The 25,497-nt window shown below is 37.1% G+C and overlaps 1 protein-coding gene across 1 annotated transcript in view; it reads right to left on the reverse strand.

Moving 5' to 3' along the window:
* The window catches only part of DNER (delta/notch like EGF repeat containing), a 108,606-nt gene that overhangs the window by 39,029 nt on the left and 44,080 nt on the right, over positions 1-25,497 (reverse strand). The window contains exons 2-4 of the mRNA XM_036388931.2: positions 23,629-23,925; positions 13,709-13,803; positions 11,151-11,317 (exon numbers count right to left, since the gene is read on the reverse strand). Coding sequence (XP_036244824.1) covers positions 11,151-11,317; positions 13,709-13,803; positions 23,629-23,925 — 559 coding nt within the window. The remainder of the gene's footprint in view (positions 1-11,150; positions 11,318-13,708; positions 13,804-23,628; positions 23,926-25,497) is intronic.

Below are 25,497 nucleotides of genomic sequence, written 5' to 3' on the forward strand. Positions count from 1 at the left end.
TTATTTACAGTAATATAACAGAAACAATTCTCAAGCCCAATAAATCATAATGTGATGTGAGTAGTCATAGATTGCAGAGGAGGCATTTTCAAGCTTTTTGCACAGACATTTGATAGTCTGGGAAATGCCTGCACAATTTCCGTGGCAGAAAGCATGGTAAAATACACTACAGCTCCTTCCACCCCGGCAGTTCCACACACATATGTCTAGGAGCACGAGGTATGGGTGCTCCTGTTTCACTCACATCAAGAAAGTTAAGAATGAAAAAAAAGGAATAAAGTCAAACTAAAAGATAACAGGTGTCATCATTATGTCGAGATACTTTCAGAAGATCATATCATGCCATTCAGATTACCAGTGCTCAAACATTAATTGAGTGTATGCTTTCTAGACTAGACAAACTGATTTGCTTCCCCCACAAGCCCCATTTCTTAGCAGTACCTTCCTTCTAAACACAACAGTCTGAGCTCAGTGAGCTTGTCCACAGTGGACAGTCAAAATACGGAAGACTGAAGCTAACAGACCACCAAGAAGGTTATCATATTGCATATAATGTTAGCAAAGGGCAAAACTCCACTAGAAATCATTCACTAACTCTTGCTATGCCCCACATGCTCTGACACACACCAACGCCTTTTGCATTTGGCTCAAATGTATCTCTGTATTCTACACAGTGAATACATGCATTCCAAAGACATCCACCTTTGGTTCAAACAGTAGATTGTCCTTTTAGTTCCAGTTCAAAGAAGAGTAGATCTTTGAGTTCACCTAAAGGTTTCTTGGATGAGTGAGAATGACTGCCAAGGCAGGATTGGGCACTCACAACAAAGTATCAGTCCTCAAGTTTTCAACTTATTTTTAGCCTGGTTTCCCAAGGAAATGAGACAGCAGTGGGATGTCTATCAGTTTCCATCTGTTCTCTTTTTCTCTCTCAACACTTTCCCACACCAAAAGCTTTTGGGGTCAGTAGCCAACTTCAACATTTTGCAAAGCAGTGAAGTTCTCAAAGACACTAAGTGCCTACAGCTCCCCTGCACAGCAAGCAGCCCTTGCACCAAGGGCATTGGTAAGGCAAGATGGTAGAAAAACTAAAAAGGGCCCCAGAATAAGGTGATGTAGAGTCTCCACCCCATTTCCCATGTACAGTACAGTCAGCTATTCATTATTTGGAAAATGGGAAACTGAGATATAGTTAAGTGGAAGAAAAACAGATCATATCAGTCCTTCAGGATCAAAGCAGCAGAAATGGTGTGCCTGCACCATATCTTCAGTTCTTGTCATGCAGTAACATAGTGAAGCTGAGATACTTCCAGATCAGATTTCAGCTTCTAGAGAAAACACTGCTGTTATCAGAGCATAATGAGCATCCTTTATAAACCTTACTGGTCCAGGAGAGAAGCTACCTAAGTATATCTGATAGTTCATCCACAGCTGATGGAAAGTCATAGAAATAACCTAAAGTGTAAAAGACTTCAGAGGAATTTTCTGTTTGAACACATCTCTCCCACCACAAAAGAAAACGTTATCCAGCAAGCTAAACAAGAGTGGTCAATATGCTCAACCTCTTTTTTTAATGGCCATTGAACTTTGCAGACATAAGAATACTTGAAAAAAGGAAGCTAGGAAAGAAAGAGAACTATATTTTTATTACAGTACCCACCAGGGAAAAAAAAAAAAAGGAATGAATTGTAGTTCTTCCTCCTAAAATGTTTGATGTCCAAATTTTATCCAAAGACTATTTCATGTCCATGTCATGTGATATAGCTAACATTCAATACCATGAAAATTACTATGAAAACAGAGGTCTGTACTAATCACCCACCATGCCTCAGTGCCTTCTTGGATCCAAGCATGAAGTTGGAAATTTACTTTAACTATATGAACCGACTTCCCTCTGTTATGGCACTGTATATCACAATCTCAAATAGTTTTCCATCTATCAAATCTAAGCAAGTTCAATCCTTCTCTTGTTCATACACGCCATGTCCAACTCATTTTAGAGACCTAACAAATGAAAAAGCATGACAAGATGTTCTCATGATGCACTCAATTCTGAAAATTTACCTTTACATGTTAAAGTAATAGAAGCCTGCTTTTGATTTACAAGTGCACAAACAATTACCCCCCCTCTCCATGACACTGATACTCATGGTCATTAAAGCCTACCAATCCCCTCAGGACCCTGACACCAATACTGTTCTACAGAATATGAAAAATGGGTCAGGAATCCTTTCCTAGTTTGCCTCAGGATGATTATCATACATAAGAAAATGAGAAGTGAGGAAGAGGTAATCAATGCCATTTGCAATCTTTGATGCAGTACTTCAGTGCCATCAGCACCATACAGAACATCTGAGATCACTCTCTAACGATGCTGCTAGGCAACACAGCATCTGGGGAAACAAAAATACAGCTGCAATAGCAAAACTGCTATTTTGTCCACAAATAGAACTATTTACAGGTGGCACAACTCTCCCAAATTCTATATAGATTAGCGTGCTTACTGTGCTTTAGTTACAAAAGCCTTGGTCAGATACTGCTTTTGAAAGTATATATAGATTCTAATGAGAATCAGTTCAAGAACTGTTTCAAACATTTTATTTTTCACAAGCTCACATGAAACACCAATTTAAAGAATTTTTCCTGGGAGGTGACTGAAAACCTCATCACATTTGTTGTCTTCTCCAAATTGCATTCATAGCCACAGTCAGTTTTAGATGGATATGCTTTCTCCCTTTGCTACCAACAATAAAAACAGCCTTGGCTCCTACAATCAAACACTCTCTTCTCAAGTATAACCACTAAAAGGTAAGAGTGCTGCTGCTCAAGTTACATTTTCAGTAACAATCCTACAGTTCTACCAGAGGCAGACTGACAATGATAGTGTTACACTGGTGTAAGAGAAAGCAAAATTTGTCAGAAAATTATTACCAAAACTTTGGGAAGAAACAGCACACAGCTTGCCTTTCAAGTTGGAGCTCACTTTTGCAGGACTGGTAGTAAAAATATATTTATGAACTGAGCAAAACAGTTGAATTCACTTAGCAAAGTCTCATGTTTCACAACATTTCCTCTATACAAATGTCAATTTCTGAATTTCACTGTTACTTAAACAATTATCTAACTTAATAACTTGGCTGGACCAAACCCCATGACAGAATTATGAAAGAGTCCGGTAGCAGGAGTACACTTACTCTTACAAAGCCACTTGCATTCAGCTTATTAAGGAGCTGTGGCAGTATCTTATTGTGACCTTCTTCCCCAGCTTCAAGGACTCTGCCTACAGTACAAAGTAATGGTGAAAGCCCTGCAAAGGGTGACAAGACTATTCTTCTAAAAGATTTCCTGTATCACAATTTCCCAATGTATCTTTATTTGTCAGCACTTCAGCCCAGTTGCCAAGCTGGCACAGAACTATTTTGGGCCCAAATGTAGACCACTAGAAGCTCTGATTCCACACTTGGCAGATGTAGTTAAGTGTGGTGGAATACAAGTGGCACAGCTGGGACTGCACTAAGGGGAGCTGCAGAAGATGGGATGGCAAGGTTGGCTAGGATATATCCCTAGTGACTGCTTCAACTGAGAGGCTCTGTTAGGGGCTACCCTACTTTTAAATACATGTTACAGCATATTACACTACCAGCTGAAGATCTCATCACATTTTACAAGCATTATTAAAATGTGTCTCACACTGGTGAGACAATGTACCAGTTATGCACTAGTATCCATATTCCATGGATCAGGTTAAACAGTCTGTCCAAGATCTTCTCATACAAACTATGTGATCAACTTAAAATAAATGTCTTGATCTTGATTGTGAATTGGTCACAGAAGTCATATTTGAAGAAAGAGGAATCTTAAAATTAAAGAAACAACCAAAAGGTATCTTACCAAACATTACAAATTTGAGTAGATGAACTTCTAAAGACAGACTAGAAAAATAATTTCCCATTGTTACTTGCTAGAAATAGAAGTTAATAGAAATTAATTTTGAATAATTTACTGATTAAAGATTATTCTAAAATTATTTAAATGCTAGCTTAAAACATAATACAATGTATGGAAATAGTAACTAGTCTGACGTTTACATCTACTTATATGTGAGACAAGGTACATGCAACTTGATCACAAAGGACAGAATATTTATTTTATCATACTTACCAAGACACCCTTTCTAATACAGGCCAACAACATTCTTCAGAATGGTTTGATTTCAGCTGAATGCTGAAAGGCCATCTTTTAAAATAAATCCTTGAAATTAACACTTCACTACGCTTTTCTTGCAGTTCACACTTTGCTGCTGCTGCTATTTCTTACCAAAAGGCCATTTTCTGCAAGGTTAGCTCTTGTGCCCAGAACACCAGGGAAATGTTCTGTTGAGCACAATGCTCAAATCTGCAGACAATAGGGCCCTTCCAGGCAAATCACACGTTTAAAATTGAGAACCCCACTCACTGGAGCAGTTGTCAACAACTCCCCCTAGCAAGGCTGCCTTGCACAAAAGGAGCAGAACAGTCACAAACACAGACAGGGGCTCTGCACATCCCCACAGCATGTGCGGGGCATGGAGATTTAATTAGGTCCAGAGTGAAAGAGGGTTAAGTCAAATGACTGTAATATGCCCTGGACTGGGAGCTCACACAGATGCTCAGCTGAGACATGGCAACTTGTTAAAGCTAGAGTAACTTGATTACGTGGCTTTCAGTGAATTCAATTCACACATCTCCTATTGTGAAATAAAATTGTCCTATTTAATTTTTTGCTTAAGTGAAAACAATTTCAAGATGCAGTAAATGGCTTTCTTTAGACAGAAATGTGTGCATGTTTTAGAGGCCTGTAACAACAAAAACCACATCTCAAAACCCCAGCTACAATTTGCCTCCTAATCTAAAATCCTATTTCCAGACAAGACTTAGAAAAGACCAACTTGTTTCAAAATACCTCTCTATATTATTTTTATTTCACATAGTGTTTTTATACTGTTTCATTTTGCCTGTTCCATAAAACTGCCAAGTATTGGTGGTGACTACTCCTTAATGCATGTTAAGGTCTTGCAAGAAAATTCATTGAATAATCAAAGAACAACAGAAGAGTAAATAACTGCTCAGGGCAGAGTTAGAATAGAAAATACTTTGTTGCATTTGAAAGGCAGAACAGCATTTTGGTTTGGAAAATATTATCCTTCCTGACATAGAACCATATGGCTTCCACACTTATTAAAAAGCAGCTGATATTTTGTGCTTCAAAAGCCAAGCATTAATTTTCCTTTTTAAGCCAAACATCAAAAAGTTTTGTAGAATTCAAGCAAGCTGCCTTAGAGGTGTTGGCATTTGAATGGCATCAGTAGTCTTCATCTCACCACAAAGATGCTAGAGCACCTATTTTCTAGTGAGTTTGTACAGCTACCAATTTTATTTAAGGAAACATTTTTTAAATACTTGATAATGATAGTTTAAAGCAGCTAATTATATTGTATTGATCTAAAAGGCTGGGCATCTTGGAGAACACCAGGTGACACGCCAAGCAATGTCAACTGACAAGTCTACGTCAGTTTCTGTTTGCTGTGATGAAAATAAACATTATAATTTAAGGTTGTGCTGCAGGACTTATTTTCTGTTCAGATAAAAATAATTCATATTAAATGTTAAACTTTCTACCTTATTATCTGCAAGGGCTTATCTAAGAAATAGCAATTTTGCTTATAAATGTCTTCCTTTGATTTTATAAGCAGACAATAAGCTAAAAAGCTAGTGTAGCAATATCTCATGAAAGCTGCTTTTTAAGCAGCTGCTTAAGCAGCAACGTGAAAGTGCTAAATAAAGCACAAAGTCTAAAAGCAAGTCGTTTCAAGCTACTTACAAGCATTATTTTTACAATTATATACAAATTTTCTATCATATTACCTATGGGAAAATGGAAGCAAAATACTAATGCCCAACTGTTTGTTTTGCTATTTTTCTGAAGAAGCTCCCATCATTACTGCTTCAGCTCTGGGCACACTGAGGCAGAAGATCAATTTTACCAACATTTTATCATGAAAGCTGATAAGATGATGATCTTTTTTCAACAGAAATAATATCCTAACAGCCATGAAAACAACCTGAAAACATAATTTCATTTTTTAATGTTGTTAGGAGAAAGAAAGGAAATAGGTTGCATGCACAGAGTCAGCAGTGCCGGCTCTACCTTCTACATTACGCCCAAAACCTCCAGATAAACACTTCTTAAAACTAAGTAATAATCATACAATAATCTAATAATATGCAGCTTTGTATTGGTATGAAAAGGAAAATGGTATGAAGCTGTGTCAGGGGAGGCTTAGGTCAGATATCAGGAAAACATTTATCATGCAGAGGGTGTTGGGCACAGAACAGGCTCTCCAGGGCAGTGGTCACAGCACCAAGGCTGACAGAGTTCAAGAAGTGTTTGGACAATGCTCTCAGGCACAGGGTGGGATTCTTCAGGTGCCTTGTGCAGGACCAGGAGTTGGATGACCCTGGTGAGTCCCTTCCAACTCAGCATATTCTGTGATTCCATGCATTATCACTCAATCTCCAAATTCGTTAAAGAGAGGCTCTGGTTGTTTGTGTCCTAGCTGTTACCTGGACTGTGAAATATGTTCTGCTATCTGTACAGCCACACAGGTGTATAAATATATGAGTTTTCCAAGCAGACTGGAAACTGTGTGAAATTAGACCTGCCTGACTGCAAGTCTGCCAGACACAGGTGACCCTTTGGATACACCTGAAGCACAGAGCTGTTGCCTTAGTAAACAGGTATATTAATTTAGCACCAGGGTAAATTAACTGACTGATGAAGAAGCAGATGGTGTACAATCACTGTAAAACTTCTAAAATTTGAGCATTAAAAAAAAGGAAATGCTTTAAATGCTTTAGCCTACATTGGATTTGGTTTTTCCAGTATTTTGACAGCAACCTATGTTCTCAAAATTAACGTTCCAGTTCTCAGTCACAGCATGATAGCATGCTTGGATAAAAGAGATGCATGCAACAAATCAAAGAATTTTTGTAGGAGATGCCACACAAGCTGAGAATGTCCTTCAAAGCCCTTTTTTATTTTTTAAAGAAAAATGTTAATACATAATTTTTTCTCAAGACAGCTATTATTTAATCAATTCAGTAAATCTTCTGCGTTTGCAACAATCTAGTATAGAAAAATATATACATGTTCCAAAATCCAGTGTATTATTCCCTGAAAGAGAGGACTGTACAGTTCTGGGTAGATTAGATTTCCCCCAAAACATATAACAAGCAGAAATTTCAACTCACCCCAGAGATCCTTAGCTGTAACTTATTAGCATTCATGAGGACTTCTGAAAGACACCTCCACCAGCTGATGGTGCATCAGAGACCTCTTATCTCACTTTTTCAGACTTGTAAAATGTATTTCATCTGATTTCAATTTTTCAAGATATATTGCAATGAAGAATAGGTGTATGACTCCAACAATGTGAAGTTTTGCAGTTAACTCATTTTCAAACATTCTAGTACCATTACTGCTAGCATAAATATATGAAGATCCAGAAATAAAACAAATACTGATGAGACATTTCGTAAATATCATAAATAGTTTATGCAGGAATCACTCATTAACTTCAAAGAACACTGGGACAAAGAGTACGAGTCTCTAAGTCTAATTAATGGAAAGCCTGCCTTTTACTTCAATAATGTTTGTAATGTTGAACACTTAATTTCCATCTCTTATTTACAGACACTATTAAATCCCTCCTGCTTCTCTTTTTCACTACCTCTTTGGCCAAGCTTGATGCCCACCCACAGCACTCCACAGAATAGATACTAAAAACACTTCCTGTTCAGAAATGCTCTTGATTAAACACCCTTTTTTTAAAATCTTGGTTTGAAAAGAAACATTGTTGCTGCAAACCGTGAGCAGAGAGGAACAGCTCACCTGGCCTGTCCTACAGACCAACCACCTCATCACCACCTCTGTCTGGAGTCATCTGGCACTGGAAGCCACCAGCGCCCCAGCATGGGCCATGTTCTCCATCCTACTCTAATCCACACAACTCACCTACTCACTTCAAAGCCTGAGCCATACTGGGGGGAGGGTTCTTCCCCACTGGCTAATAGGTACACTCTCTAATAAAACATAATAAATTATTTTAGAAGAATGGCACGTGCGTAGTCGCAAATCTTAGAGAAACTCATTAAAAATCCTCAGAGCAAAACATGGAAGGGATGTGTTACAGAATGTCCAAGCCAGCCTGCTGCTGGCCACAGCCAGGCCAATGCTGTAATTAATCCACATAATCCTGCTGCATAATCACAGCACCATCTCTCTGTCCTGCCCTGCAAGAGGCTGTTTGCAGATGCAGCAGCCATTTTATAAAGCCCATCAGAGAACACAGAGTGCTCTTTTTGGGTGAGTTGTGCTGTGCTCCCCCCTTCATTCTCACACAGTGCAGGTACTGTCTCTGGGGTGAACAGCTCTGTGCTGACAGGGTCTATTTTTAGATCTCAAAAACAGCATTCTTCCCAACCTCTAGACACTGTGCCCTGAACCACATGATCAGCAAATCAGCACATTACTGCTGACTTCTGAGTCTTTTCAATCCTGTACAAACAACTTTAAACTTGTGTCACCACAAGTAACACAAAACAAATAATATCTCCCTAAATGTTTTATCTTTGATATAAATAACTTATTCAGAAAGAATTGCAAGAGGCAATTAAAGTACCTTGCTGAGTAACAAAACTTGGAAGGAACACTGTGAGAAATGACTCAAAAAGGATGTAGATCAAAAAGAGACACACACATAAAAAAGTCAAACCAAAAAACCCACTCATATCTTCCTCATTTTTCTTTTAAAGTTCCATCCAGAAATTTTTTACAAGATTAAAAAAGTGCCCTCATACAAAATTCACCAAGTAAGAGAAGAAACCTTTAAAAATACACTTGAATAAACAGAAAAAGAGTTGGGGAAGGAAGAGAAATTATATAAAGTAAATGCATCAACTGACATGGTCCACAGCCTTACTGTGTGACTGCTTACAGAAACCTACACCATCTTGTGGCCTCCTCATATCATTCTAGCTTAAATAACATCAACAAAAGCACTGGCAACATTATTGGTTTTTTAATATAAAATCACCCACTTCAACTTTTTGCACCTTAGAATAAGTTTTTCATGTCTATCAAGAAACGTGGAAATTTGTCTATAAGAAAAACTTTATTCAAGTGACTTATTGAAAGCTAAATGATTAAAAACTCACAAGGCACGTCAAATTGACAGACCTCTTCCACATATCTGGATCAAATCTGAAGTAAAGATCAAATTATTTTTCTATAAGCCTTGGCAGAATTATGGATTTCAGTTGAGTGAAGATAAAATTCATTTCACACCAAATAACTGAGTTACTTTTTAAGTAAATCACCCCAGACCTCCACTTCATTGGACAAAAACTGATGATGGGAAGTAAGCAGAATATTTCCATACAACTGAGAAAGAAATTCACAGGCTCTTTCCTAAACTAAAAAATTCATGCCTTAGTTTCAGCAGCTGGAAAATTTTACAAAGAATTTCACTATCAGGAAATGAACAACCAAAGAAAGTATTGAAAACCACATGGAAGCAAGAGGTCTCAGAATACTTGCACTGCATGAAATAAGCCATTTTTCTGAATTCAACCTCGTGTAATAGTCATCCAGGAAAAGGTACATTTTCACCTTATGTCACCCAGCACACAACAAAAAATTCAAAGTAAGAATCCCAGCGACAGAAATTCAGCTATAGAGAAGAGAGGACAAGAAAAGCTATGAAAGAGTAACACAATACATATTTTAGTTATCTAAATCTATAACCTATGTTGTATGGCTTGTACAGCCAAGTGGAGCCTTCATAGAGCAAGCTGGGCCCTCTGCTTAGGAGCTTAGACCAAGCTGTGCCTTTAGGCATTTTCACCACTGCATAAAAGCTACCAATTATCCTGTCTTCAGGATACTTTTATCATAAATTAACTACTAAAAAGCAAATTCAAAAATTTATTTCAGAGACATGAGAGGGAGGCTTTAACTCTGATAAATTAAATGCAAAACAAGATTAAAAGGGGGGAAAAAAAGCCTAAAACTAAGTATCTTAGAAGGAATAATAATATTAAAAGAAAGTGGAAAATTGTTTGAAGGAAATAAACATCACTAATGGAAACCACTGATGATAAGAATTAAATTATTCTACTAACAACCTTCAAGCAGTATCTTTGGAAAGTGATAGCTGAAAAAGGAGAGAACAAGGTACTACTTCTGTATTTGGGGATTTTCTGTATTGGCTACGAACTTGGAATTTTTCCCCATGTTTCTACATCAGAATGTTTTTAATTTTACATTTATTAGTGTGGTAAGTTTTCAAATAACAATTGTAGCAGCTTATAGTTCCTTTAAAAATATGCAGCCTTTCAAGCAGATAACAATAAGTGCTTTTATTACAATGTTTTTAGTTTCATGTCATTGGTATAATAAAACATCTGCCCAGAAATCTCAATTTAATTAAGCCTATTGTGTCTATGCAAAAATATAGCTTTTAATCTGTGTTATTTCCCACATCCTTAAAAATAATGTATCAGGCTATTTTCCTTATCCTCCTTCCACAAAGATGCTAAACATTTAATTGCTGAGTGAAACAAATAGCATATTTCTAAGGCTCCATATTCACAGAGACAACACTAGAAGATAAAAAAGCAGTGCAATTAAACACTGTTAAAATATAATAGGAAATCTGATCTTGTAATGTATTTTTTCAGTTTTCCTGTCTACAGGCTTAAGCATTTTCACATAGCATCCCATGACACAATCCCTGACAAAGAAACACCTCAAGCCTTCAATTATATACTGCAGCATTTGCCAAAAGCTTATTCAATTAGAATATATAAAAAAACTTGCATCATCTCAAGGTATCAGACATAAATGACTATGTAGATTTTAAAGTGAGTGGTGCCAACTGTGTAAGAATTTAGAGTAGCTCTTGTCTGGTTTGAATGAACCAATGTCTGAAACATGGTCCCAATATCCCATTAGGATCTTTCAGCACTTAAAGGAATTAGTCCCTTGTTCTGCTGAGTAAACCATCAGCTGTCACCTAGAGGTGATGGACAGAAAGTCAGCAGGTTACTCACCAATAAAGTAGTTGTTGCCTAATGCAAGCATTTCTTCAGAAAGCACAAGTCCACCCAGTGCCTGGAGAAGAGTGACACTTCTGCCATCAATAAGTGAACACTGTTTAAATCCAGTGCTTGTGACCTTCCATAGCAGGATGAGAGAAGCAGTAGCATCTTGCCTTATTCTAAGAAAAGAAATTATGAGAATATTTACATTGAGGAAGTCGGTGTAATTAGGAAGTACATCACTGTAGAACTGAACCTTAACAAACATGGGAAACTTAAATCTAGCAAGTATGGAATTAGGAAAAATCCTGAATGTCTTTAGCATGTCCACAAAACTTAAAAATGCTTCAACTGTAAGATTTGCATAATAGTTTATGTAATAGCAGATTAAAATCATAGAGTCCCAGTTTCTGATACTTGAAAGTCACCATCTTAATACCCAAGAAGAGTTTTAGATAAATACCACATAATAGTAAAGTATATCCTTATGAGGGATCTTTATTCAGTCTTTTTAATTATGCCTTTTTGAGTATTACCTCCATCCTACAGTGCCATTATTTTCTGCAGCTGAAGTACACCGAGCCCTGCTGTTTACTGAAGAACATTCAATGTTCACTCAATACCAGGAGACAGATCCTGGTAGAAATCCTCATTTGTCTGATACACCAGATCGAAGATTCAGGACAGTTTATTCTTGTAAATCAAATGAGTCATGTAATGCTCCCAAGGTCACTGAGCCCATGGTGCCTTCCTGAATATTGACAGATTGGATAGAAAGTCTACTGCTGCATCCACTCTGTCGGCTCCATTAGGGAGCTACATTATGCCAGTCTTTGTCCTCACAGGGCACTGTTTTTCCTACTCACCTCCATAATGAAACAATAAAAATCTGTCATATTTCTGGTAAGGTCCCAAGTATTTGCATTAATTTCCTATGAAGGAATCCAAAATGAGTTTGAACAAACCTCCAGAAATATAAACATAACTGCATCCAACTGCTAAAAACTGGTAATTCTCTTCTGCTGAAAACAGACCACCAAATACCTAGAGATGAAGCTCTATTCCACAACATCCTGTACTGAAATTGTTTCAATCCTGCTAAAAACAAAGGCAGTTTATCCCTGGTCACTTGTTATTTGACTTCAAAACAAGAAAACCAAAGTGCAACAGACATTGAAAAAATCTTGCAACTAGGTGCCATAAGAAGCAAATTTTTTACAGTATTTGCACCCTCTTTAAGAACAACCCCAATTGCAATTAAAAAAGCTCAATGTCTCACTTTTAGAACAGGATAGCAACTGGTTTTACAGTTTAGGTCTCATATGACAATCAAAACAAAATCAACTTATTGAACTGAAATTATTCCCCTTTCACAGATAGCCATTGAATCAGGTAAGTTACTTGTACCTTTAAGATAGTAAATGAAATAAAAATCAATCTTGACTTCCACTAATCTACTCAGGCATAAAACTCTATGAAATATATACAATGTAAAAATTATCAAAACTGACTGTGTACTCTGCAACCTCCTTTAAAACTGGGTTTCTCCATCAAGGCGCTTAAATACAACTTTAGAATCCACAAATGCTGGCTTTTTCCTGATTCCAAGAAAAGCCACTTGTTTGCTTTCAGATTGCAGCCAGCCAGGGCATCCACACTCCCAGACCTCCTCCTGCCTTAGGCTCATGAATGAGCACAATTCAAAGCCCCGTGGGAAGGGTGGGATGGCCCCCACGTTTAACAGTTACTGCTCCAAACTGTCTGCAGCTTGTCTGCTTGCATCACTTTGTTTTTTCCTGTGAGCATGGCCTTTTTTAACAGAAACATGGGATTCTGAAAGATGAGATGACAGTATGAGAAAAGTAGGCTATTTTGGGAAAATGTAAGTCTAAAATTGCTGCAAAGCTGTGAGCCAGAGAACTACGTTGGCAGATTTTTTTTTTTAAACAAAATTTCCAATAAGAAAATGCCTCATCCCAGTGACAGAATCAGATCTTTCTAGGAAGTCAGGTTCTGTTAATTAAACATAACAAAACAAGCATTTTATCCAAAAAGCATGATTTTGAAAAGTGAGTCATAGAATAAATTCAAATTTTTTGAGAAACATGTTTTTTAGGACACAAAGATTTCACAGCTGATGGGGACACCCAAAGCAATAACCCAGAAACCAAATACAAATGCACAATATATATGCACTTATATAGTCAACAATAAGACTTTCTATCAGCAAGTTAATCTTCAGATTAAAGAGGGAAAAAGTGTTCACTGCACTAAGTCATATCTTCTCCAAACTGACACCTTCAACACATCTGCCCTAATTCCTAATGCATTATGATGGCCCAGAGACAGCTTACATGCTTACATCTTCTAAAACATTAAATATGTGGGAGAAGTTATGCCAAGCAAAGAGCTATCATGGCTCTGCTACATGCTTGGAGTCTGTCAGAATTCTCTCATCATCTTTTAGTCATTTGACAAATTTGCCTGTCTGAAAACTTGTTGTCTAAAATATCCAGTCAAAAGAAAAGAAAAGTGCTTTTGTATTTCATCACATATAAGAATATTCTCACTTTATTGAGGTATTCTGTGGAACTTCAAAGGAGATAAGCCGGCCTCCAGCAGAAGTATTGGAACTGGCATTCCCACAAGCCACATCTGGGGTTATCTGAAAAGAAAAAAAACTTTATTTAACAATAAACCATAAAATCTGACTAAAGAAAACATGAAAGATTTTTCTTTACAAATGACACTAGTAGTCCAGCAGTCATCTTCTAAAAATCCTCAGGAACATTCACTGAAACCTTTATGCTGCCAACAAAGGTGCTGAAAATTCACATAACCATCCTTTCAGGGTTTTGTTTTAATAAAAAGCTCCTGCAGAAAAGTGTGAACTTCTAAAGGCATCTTCCTTTAAAAGTTAACCTATTTAGAAAAATATGAATAGTTTTCTGGTCCTTTAGAATAATAAATGATGCTCTAACATTTGCTACATCCAATAAACAGTTCACCATTAATCTATGCAATACTGAAGGATTTATACTAACAAATACAGACATTGCCTTTCTACTACCCTGAAATATGGGGTTTTTTTCCAAACACATTTTTCCTTTAAAAAACACTCTCCCACTGGCCCATTCCTATTCTTTCCGAGTAAAAATTGCTTGGACAAACAGTAGTTTCAGATAGAAAAAAAAGTTACGATCACAGTGAGAGCAAAAGGACGTGTTTGCCAAATCCAATGATGCCTAGTAGGCCAAAAAATAATTTATTACATTAACTACATCCAGACACCATACACAGTGTCATGCAACGCAGGAACCACTGAGACTCCTTAATTATTCAGATCTTCATAGCAGTAATTTCCTAAAGACAGTCTGAAAATTATTAGAGTTTCCAAGCGTACATTTATTTCAAATAAGGAATACTTTATGTGGCATAATTGAGTCTATCACTTAATATCATCAGAAGTTTAAAATAACTTTTCATGTATCTTCATCAACTTGTCAATGAAATGTCACACTGGAAAAAAAAAACAACAAATCACTTTAATCTTCAAATTTCTAGGCAGTTTGCAATGCTATTCTTTCAGCCACAGAGAATGTTTTTCAAACTTTTTACATCAACCTTAATCTGAAAATACAAATATGCAACCTGACACACTTCCATGAATTAATCTTACATCAAAGCAAAAGCCAGAATAAAATTTGTAAATTTAAATACAATTGAAATTTTAAATATTACATGAATGTAATGAAACACATGTAAATAATACATGACCAGAAGTCCAGAATATGATGCAAGTAATAATTTTTAGGACACTCAGAGTTTATCTTGACTCAGGCAAGACAGATACTCAGTATTCACATTTCCCAAGTGAATGATTTCCCAGTGTCTAGATTACTCAATTCCTTGTTGAGTTCCCTGATGTATAGAATACAAATACATATAGTTCATGAAAATAAAGCAAGATGCAATTTATTGTATTTTTTCAAATTAATTTTGAAAAATTATATAACATCCATTACAACTTTTAAATCTCAGAAGTCAAAAGTATGGAACTACAGTCAAAGTACAATGCATCCAAAATTAGTTTGACTAACACTCTTCCTTTTATATTTGCCAACATTTAAACTTTTTTTCTTTGAGAATCTGCATGCCTATTGAAACAAAGGCGAAAAAGAAATAAGTATCTCTATTCTCATACAGTCTTATACTACACCTATAACACACTCCTTTTCATAGTATTTCTATAGTTTTACAATTTCATCATTCCTAGTCTAAAGTAAAAAATACAGATAGAGTAAGTATCTAATGTTATTTAAAGACAATCAAAAGAAAACATAACTGCAATGACATCCAACACTTCTCCTGAAGCATTTAATAGTACAGAAACATCAGGACAGAGAGAAGATTCTTGGGGAACAGACTTATAAACATTTACACAAATGATGCAGCTACTTTAAAAATAGTCACCAAAGAAAATAAAACCTTCATGCACCCTCCAGAGTCTAAAGTATGTTTAGGAGCTGATTACAAAGATAAGCTCCTGTGTAAACAGAGAATACATCCAAGACTGTTCTTCAATACCTTATTTAGAGCTTAAAATTATCAAATATCAAATTGTTGACATTAAATACAGAATTCCTCTTTACATAAATGTTCCATAAGTTTGCATCTAAATCATGTTACATTTTTCTTAAAAGATAACATAATATATAAAAACTATATTTCTCCTTCAAATACTTTTAGACTTTATATAGGTAAAAGAGAAGCATCATTTGAGAAAGCAAGAGTGAAATCTTGAGAGTTCTCACTCCTACAATTTCCACCTGGGCCTTAACAAGCCAGCAGTGACTTTGTTAGATTTCCTTACCAGGTCATAGCAGTGGTATAGAAGAGATTGCAAAGACAATCAGGACTGGTGCCTAAGAGAGAAATAGACTGTTCTTCCATATTACAACTTTTCTGAAGAAATTAAATAGCACGAGTTAGGCAGATATTCTCCTGCCTAACAAAGCCAGAATAATGAGATATACACTTAATTCAACAAGTGCTGAAATGCATACATAAATCCCAAGGCAATATTTTTACATGAGTGAGTGCCTTTATTACTTTCCTAAGTGTACTAGACTTTAATTCTATAAGGCTGAGAAGAGGAGCATACAGACTAAGTCTACATTTATGCAGCCTCTCAGTGCTGAAATTAGTTCTCTAAAGATAGCTATTGTATATGAAATTTCATAGTAGATTTCTTAAAAAGTTGAGCAGACATTTGTGATTCTACAAGGCCTTATCAACACAGGCAGACTAATCCTGACAGTGCAAAATCCAGCCATTCTGCTGCCATGATACGTTTGCATTTCTTTTGTATCTCAGCCCCAAGTTGATAGAATGGCAGAAGGCTTTTACTTCTTGCAAAATGCACCACACTTTCCTCAAATTTAAAAGCGGTTTGTAAGTGGGATGGCCAAATTCATATATGCCTTGGAAAGTCTTCACTACCCTTTCAACAAGGTATTAATAAACATTTCTGAAAACCAATAGATAGTTCCAATCAGTGGAGGAGGCTGCCCAGGTATCTTGTGGACCTTCCATCCTTTGAGTTATTTAAGTCTCAGATGAATAAAGTCCTGGGCAACCTGCTCTAACTGACGCTGCTTGGAGCAAGGGTTTGACTAGAAAAACATCCAGAGGTGCCTTGAACCTCACCTACACTGTGAGGCTGTCAGTGAAAAGTCACCCCATGAGCCAGTTGCCTATTGAGTATTTCCTGTTAATTGTCATTGTAACTTCAGTGACACCACAGCTTTCACTAAGTCCCACTCCAGCATACAGTGAAAGTGCTTCTTTTGAAAATATCTCCAAATTAACCACAAATAAGTATGTGTGCATGTGTGTGCACATTCAGGCACACACAGCTACCTGTGACTCAGGTACATTCCTCCTATTCTGAGAATGTTCTCCTTCAAAATATTGCCTTGGGAATTTTCTCTCTGGTCAACCTGCTGTTTTTTCATCTCAAAAAGCTCTTCTCCTGTTTTTAATTCCTAGTGGAGCAACAGACAACTCTGCACAGACTTGCAGCCAGAGCAAAGTGAGGCAAATTAGCCTGGAATTAAACAGAATGTATGAATGTACACATAATTCTTGAACTAAATAAAAAAGATGGATACAAATTCATCCTACAGCAAAGATCAGTACTTAAAAGTGAAAAAAAAAAAAAACCTAAAAGTTTAAACATATTTGAAAAGACATTATGTTGTGGAAGGAGTGAGAAAATGAGTTTTTTGAGAAAAGCAAGGCTGTGTTGTAGGGTGGTACCCCATGAAAACTGGTATGGTCATTATGAAAGAAAACCTTTCAGTTCTTCAGTAGGACAGAAAGTGTCATGACAAATGCAGTATGAGGAATGGTCTTGTAAATGCTAGTTCTTTCAGATTTTCTTCCAAGGGATTTCATATTAAATTTCAGTTCAATAAAGCAAGTTTCATAATGTGCAAGTTTGGCTTTTCTGAACATACAACTACTTTTTTTATCAGAATAGAGCCTTCAGGATTTATTCTCTTCTGACCCTGTAAGTGTGGCAAGAGGTATCCCTCATTTTTAAGACATAACATGTTTGGCAGTCTTCCTTATGTAAGGGAAAAATAATATGTGAAAGAAATAAAACAGGTTAGATCCTAACTATAGATCTTGAACAACTGTTGGCAAATAAAAAGTGAAAAGAGAAGTAGGAAAATAAAAGGCAACAGAAGAACCATAAGAGAGGGATCTAGTACTATCTACTTAATGTGAGGATGTCAAGCAACAAAGCAGGATCATTTCTAGCACAAATTGAACTCAGAACAAAATTGTTGAAGAAAAAAAAAAAAACGGCAGTTCCAGGACCCTTTGCCCTGTAGCACAGAAAAACTACTGCTTCTGAAAAATCTAGTGTCATTTATCTTAATCTCCACATCACTGCACTTGGTTCTACCCTCAGAGTTTCAGATGGGACAATACTTGAAAGAAAACCAGAACAGAAAGAAAATCAAGGTTTACTTCTAACATGTCTCACCAGTGGGAGAGAAAAGCAAAAGTGTTTAGAGTAGGAGTAATGCCTCTCTGAGGAAAACCAGGGGGAGACTGACAGACTGCATCCAAAAACAGTATCAGATGAAGAAGGCTTACCAGTTATCACAGCACTGAAACCTGGTGTAAGGGAGGCTGCACATCCACCCAGCAAATTCTGTTGCTGGCAGTCTGTTTCTTTGCTCATCTGAGCAAGAGTCACTTTGTAGAGTCAGCAACCACAGCATCAGAAGGATCCAGCACCTTCCAGTGCATGGCAATCCTCCAGATAACATTATTAAAACTTTGTTTTTCTGTCACAGACTATCAATGCCAACATCACACCAAGATGCATCAGCAGGCACAGGAGGCTCTCTTACACAATGACAGATTACCTAGATTATCATACCAGCAAGCTGCCTTCTCATCTCAAGCCATGCACCAAATTCAGTGTCAGCTTCATAAAATCTGACATTCAGTCTGTACTGGTTTTGGCTGGGATGGAGTTAATTTTCTCCACAATGGCTTGCACAGTGCTATATTGCGATGCTTGCATGTTTTGGACTTGTGATGAACACAGGGCTGATAACAGGGATATTTTAGTTATCACTGAAGTGTTCACACAGCATCAAGGCCTTTTCTCAGAGTGCCCTACCAGGGGGCAGGCTGGGGGTGCTGAGGGAACACAGTGGGACAGCTGATCCCACCTGACCAAAGGGACATCCCCAGCACAGGAGGCCATGCTCAGCAATGAAACTGGGGCTGGGGGTGGAACTTGGCCAGAGCTGCTGCTGCTCAGAGACTGGCTGGGCATCAGTTACATGGTGGTAAGTAATTAGGGCTTTTTGCATTACTTGTTTTGTTCAGGTTTTTCCGTTCTTGTTCTCTATTTCTCCTTTTTCAAATTATTGAACTGTCTTCATCTTCCCATGAGTTTTCCCACTTTTACCCTTCCAATTTTCTCTCCCATCTCACTGGATAGGGCAGTGAGCAAGTGGCTGTGTGAGGCTTAGATGCCTATCCTCTACTTAGATCACAGCACAGTTATTCAACAAAGATTACTTCCATCAAGAATTAAGAGTCATTTATTATTCCAGAGTCTATGGAGCTATTCTGAAAAGAAAGATAAACACTGTGTAAACAAGTTCATTGAGCAAAAATTGCACATAGTCAAATCTTTGCATGCAGTGTATGAGCTCAGGTCATTGGGTTCCAGTGGATAAGCTGGGACATAAATTTCAACCTAAGACTGTCAAGTCAGCTGTAGATATTTCTACACCAAAACACTGAAAGGCAGTAAACACATCAGGTTTTGGGGATTTTTTTTTTTCCTCTTTTTCCCTCATACTCCCTAGGACTTCAAAACAGGATGATTCCTGAAGGAGCAGTTAAATGAATCCAGATACTTTTCAAAAACAGCTCTGGATAACCAAAAATTCTGAGCCCACCCACCAGTATAGCTTCAGAAGAGAAGACCTTCAATATCTTGACAGAATTGTACTTGCTAGAATTTCTGTCTCAAAGAGCTTAAATTTTAGGAAACCTAGTATTTATGACTGTATTAAACATAATTTAGTAATGGAACATAATAAACTGAGGTTTGTATGAACTTCACATAAGTTTTTTTTAAGCATATTGAGCTTTTAGAGACATTTAAGGTTTTATTTAGAAAATAAATAAAGAGTAGCCCCTATCCAGAGATGCTGACATCAAGTTGTCTATGAAAACGATGCTTCTATACAAACAAAAAGCTCCATAAATTAATATTGTAGGGGAGAGAGTTATTGAAGTTACAGATTTATCCTAGAAGAAAGCCATTATTATTCTACCAAAATCTCTCCTTCCTTCCTTCTCCTTATGAGTTTGTAGAATTTATTTTTCTCAGAGCAAAAGAAAAATTATAGAAATTTCAAAAACAAATCTTATAAACAGTTAGAAAAGCTGTCCTAGGTCAAACCAAAATCACACACATTCCAGCACTTCACAGCAATAATAAGAGGGATGTGAAGAAAATAGGGTAAGCAAAGGACAAGCATATATACTCCAACCTGCACCCATTGAAAGCTTTTCCTAAGATGTCATTTTTAAAGATCAAGTTTATATTCTGTATTTATCAGTCTCAAATGGATCTCCTCTGCTTTTATTCAGATTCTGTTTCTCCTTCTGCACCCATACCATACTTTGACCAAAAAAATGCACCAACATTTAGCAGCACATAAAAGTAGCCAAGACTTGAAGGTTCCTGTTTCAAGAATATACTTAAGAAATAATTCTGCCATTGCTGCAGAGCAGGAACACTCTCAGGATTTTACACCTGATTCAGCCACACTCCTAAAGGCCTGCAATTTACTGACTAAGGACACATATAAAACAAATGCTGTCCCCACTGCAAGGGGAATTAGAAGTTTATTGTAGCCTCTAATCATTAGTTCCAAAGCCTTGAATCTGAGCACAAAATTGCAGTATAAATAGAAGGTTAGACTAGGACTCACATGCTCAGCATTCTAATTTCTGGCTGCACACCTGGCAAATCACTTCACTGCTCTGTGCTTCAGCATCTCAGTCTGTAAAATGGGAATAATACAGCTGATTTCCTTTGAAAAGAATTTCAGGTCTATTATGAAAAGCTGTATATAAGAGTATGGTACTGCTATTCTTACCATTGACTTTGTACATTGAAACCTTTATTAAATCCATTAATTGAGTAGGATTAATGAGATGGTTTCTTTTTCCCTCCATTACTGGCTAATAAATATCTCCTATACACTGTAACACAAAAGATGATTGAACTGGGGAAATGTGGTTAGTTGGATCTCTCTTACAAGGGGAACCAGTTGCCCCAAGTAGGAAAAAGAATTATCTTTCAATGGATGAGCACAAAGATAAAATCATATTATACTAAAGAAAATCAACTGAGAGAAAAAATTCTTGCTTATGATCTATGGTTTTAGTCCTTAATCTGCACATCAAGAAAAGATTAGTTTCTTATATGAAGACCACCAGAAAGTAAACTGCATCCAAAGACACCTGTGTGTTACCTACTGGTACAGACACTACTGAGACAGTTGATTCCAGAAAGCAGTGCTAAATGTATCCCTGCTATCCAGGGAATACAGAAAACATGTCCAACTGTAAGCACACATCATGCCTCTCCTAGACAGCTTACTTCTCTCAGGCGTTCGTTCTTTGAGTTCCCAAAACTTCCCAGAAAAGCTTTCATGGAAACTTCATCCTTGCAAGACAGCGAGAGCTTTCATTTGGAAAGAGTCTGGCAAAATTTCTCTCTGAGACAAAAGGGTCTGAAGAACATTAATTCACTTCCAGTATCAGTTTAGAATAATTTGGAAAACAGCGTGTCTTGGAAGATTTAGAAAAAACAAACAACATAATATCAGTATTTGTGGTCCTCTGAAACTCAAAGATCAAAAAAGCACATTTATGCAATACAAAACCTACAGCTACTCTTCCTTTTAAGAGAATGAAGGATCAAGTTTTGCAAAGCTCTTACAGCTATGAAGAAAGGTAGTGTTTTTGTTATTAACACATTTGACTTTCGAAACCTCCACCAAGGAGGCTTTGGAGCACAGACCTCCAGGCAAATCAACTCTCCTCAGTTAATAGAGATCAGATACAATGTCTTGAATCAGCAACTGAAATCTCTTTGTTCCAGATAATCATCTCTCTCACTGTGAATTCCAGAGAACAAGGTAGAAGGTCATTATGCCACACTGGAGGGCTTGTCAAAAATACAAGACCCATCACAGTATATTAAAACATATCAACACAAGCAATTTTGTAATAGGATGGCAAGCAATTGCCATGCTAGTGTTAGTCATGCAATAGCAACTGATGACCTATCTGCATTTCTTAGGTAACAGAAGACATGCAGAAGGGTGAATTTCAGCTATTGGAATAGTCACTTGTGAATTATCTGCTTGACTGAAATTCTTACTGAATCTACCTAAAATGCAAACCAGGCAGAAATGTTCCTTATACAACACCAGACCACAGATTGAGGAAGACACACCAGGGAAATCTGGTACAGGGAAGACCATGCCCTTAATTGATCAGGACATATGGACTACCCATGCAGAGATGAGACTGCATTTAAACTAAGTAATAAGAGCAGATCATTGTTTGTTTCTGCTTCAGTGCTCTCTCCAAACTCCATCCTTGGTGCCTGACATATGTTCTACTGTAAAATAACAGATATGGGAGATGGAATTCCAGGAAATAAAGCTTTATGCTCCAGACATTGCCAACCAGCACTCCCACTGAAATGGAATACAGTCCTATAAACACTTCTACATTAGCTAAAATCAGAGTTGTAACACACCAAACATATATTTTACATGGTTTGATTCTACTTTCATAAAATTGATTAAATAAATTTTACAGTGGAAACTTCAACAAATATGTTTGGGCTAGAAAAGAGTGATGAAAAATACACTTGTTCCATGATTAAACTCCTGCCTGCTCACTTTCTCATTATGCAGTATGTTAAAACACCTCAGGAGAATCAAACTCATTGAAACATTTCAAAAAAAAGACAACTGACATTTTACCTATTTATTCCTGAATAACCTGAAATAAAATTATATTACAAGGCCTTTCTCAAAAAGAAAAATATGTCACAAAAATTCTAATTCTTGGTCTACAGAAATTTAAGTATTTTTTCAGCAACAAGTTTCATTATTCCTAGCACTTGGTACTAAGCTGATCATTACTTTAACAATAACTTGGTTAAGCTTGATAGTTTTTTTAATTTTTGCTGATACTTTAGTCCATGCAAAACATTTAGGCATTACAAACAGCACAGAGGGCAACGCAGTGGAAAGGAAAGATCACATTTATTAAGGATCATATGTTGTGTGCTTTCCAGCTGTAGTTTTACCAGATATTGTTGCGTTTTGACAGAGATTTGTTTGTAGGAGTTACAACAAATGTTTAAAATTTAAGCATTTAAAAGTTTCCACCACTGTCATTGCATCCCTAGAGCTGTGTCCTGTGTAATGTATTAGCTACCACTTTTAATCTTCAAGCAACTGTGTTGTCTTCATAATGCAGAAACATGTGGCAAAATGTGCTAATAATGGCAAATAGCAAAAAACATATTAAAGGAATTGCTTTAACTTTTAGCATTTCCTAAATTTATTTGATGTTTGGAGATATGTTGTCTCACAATTGACTGGAAGAACCAATATTACCCCATTCCAAAGAAGTATCTAATACAACACACCAGCCAACTTAAGTCCATTACTCATAACATGGATCAGATGGGGTTTTTTTTTTAATTTTATCAGCATATTAACTCAGGGCAGAGATCACATCTTCAGTCTTCTCATGAGGACATCATGAAACCACACAGAAATGACAACCCAAAATAACACTCTAAAGGTTTTTTTGTCAGTGAATTTTCACTGTGGCCGAATAGTCTCACCTCGATTTCATCCCATTTGAGATCCACGACTCTCTGTCCAGCCCTTGGCTGCCACATGGGTAAGGTGACAGTGGCTCTGGAGCGGGGCAGGGCAATGTCAGGCTCCAGGGTGGAGGAGGCCGGGCTGCTGTGCCGGGGTGAGGCGGCCTCTGTCCCCGGGGAGGCTGCAGGGCTGCGGGCGGGGTGCTCACAGTGCGCTCCCTCAAAGCCTGCACTGCACACACAGAGGTAGCCATCCCAGCTGGTGCTGCAGTTACCATGGAGACAGGGGTTGCTGGCACAAGGATCTGAAACAAACTGGAAAAAACATATCATATAGGTCAATTACTGATTATAAAGGATTTATTTCTGGTTTTTAAAATACCATAAAACAGGATTCTTTTCCCCTACTGTATTCATCTTCTGAACATATTTATGAACCAAACTCATCTTTGATGTATCTTCAAGGAGGTAAATTCAAAGGATTAAAGAAGAATACAAATTATATTAACGACTTTCCTCTGACCATTTATGCTAATTCACTGTTGCCACATTCAAGCAAAGAGATAAACACAAAAAAGGAACATGACCACCATTCACTATCAGGAATTTTCAAAAACAGACTTAAAAGAGTAACCTATTCAAAGAAAACATCAGATATGTTGGAATTTAAGGGAGTAACAGAAATAGGAAAGGGCACAGCACTTGTATAGATCAGCAGGTTACAAAGCAGCTGCAGCTCTTTGTGGTCAGAGCTAACCACATCACACAATCCTATTTGTGGACACAACTTCCTTTGAGAAAGAGCTGGGCCTTTTACCTACACTTCATTTTGTGGACAGCAGTTTCAGAGTCCAATTCATTTGGGTGCTGAAACCTTTCTAACAGGAGTGAGAAAGCAGGGGCAAAACTGTGCCTGTTTTTAAAACAGCATTTGTAATAGCACAGACAAGACTAAGCCCAGGGATGTACGAAAAACGTGGTCCGAGCCCTTAATTTCTATCTTGAATTTACCCACAGCTATTTTGTAGTTCCTTACGTCATCACTGACTTTCAAGTTAAAGGTCTTCCCTTTTCCCTTTGAATTTTACATTCATAATGCATTTATAGATCTGTAGATGTACATCTACAAACTCTTCAAGTTTCATCACCTGGAAAAATCAGCTGTACTTGCCCTGTTTCCTTGGGGAGGACAAGCTTCCAAGACACATGTTTATTTTTGCACCTGGGACTCCAAATTTTAGCATTGCCTTTTGCAAATGCATCAATACTTTTGCTTGTCCTGGAAACAGCTTCCAAGATAATACTAAAGAAATGCTTGCCTTAATGAGAGCTAAATCACACTGCTGGCTTGCTGTCATCAACCAAGAGGCAGCTCCCTTCACTTGTCTTTGCATCAAAGGGAAAACACATCACTGGAATAGGACATTTCCTCATCTTTAAATGCAAATTTCACCCAAGAGCTCCAGTCCTAAAGGCTACTCCATTCTTTCCTGTACAATATTCCTGCTCTTCTCTGCATAAGCAATGCTTCATGTTACATTTCTCAGTAAAGCAGCACAGTTATTTATTATTAAATATTTTTTATAATTACCTCAAGAATTACATAAACCTTAAATATCATTAATGGAAAAAACAAGTATTGGGTCTACACTAGGAATTTTATCTTTCCAGTAATCCAAAGGTCTGGTGTCAGGGGCACCAAATCCTAAAACCTCCTTATATAAAACAATACTATTATTGACCTCAGCTGGAATTCTTTCTTTGGCTCAAAGTTTTGTATACCCCAGACTCCGTAACATTTTTGGACAAAAATAGAAGAAAGATTATTAGGAAAGTTAATTTTGGAGACAGTCAATGAAGAATGTCAGATTTTGTCCTGATACAAAA

This window comes from Molothrus ater, chromosome 10 (assembly GCF_012460135.2).
Source record: "Molothrus ater isolate BHLD 08-10-18 breed brown headed cowbird chromosome 10, BPBGC_Mater_1.1, whole genome shotgun sequence".
NCBI lineage: Eukaryota > Metazoa > Chordata > Aves > Passeriformes > Icteridae > Molothrus > Molothrus ater.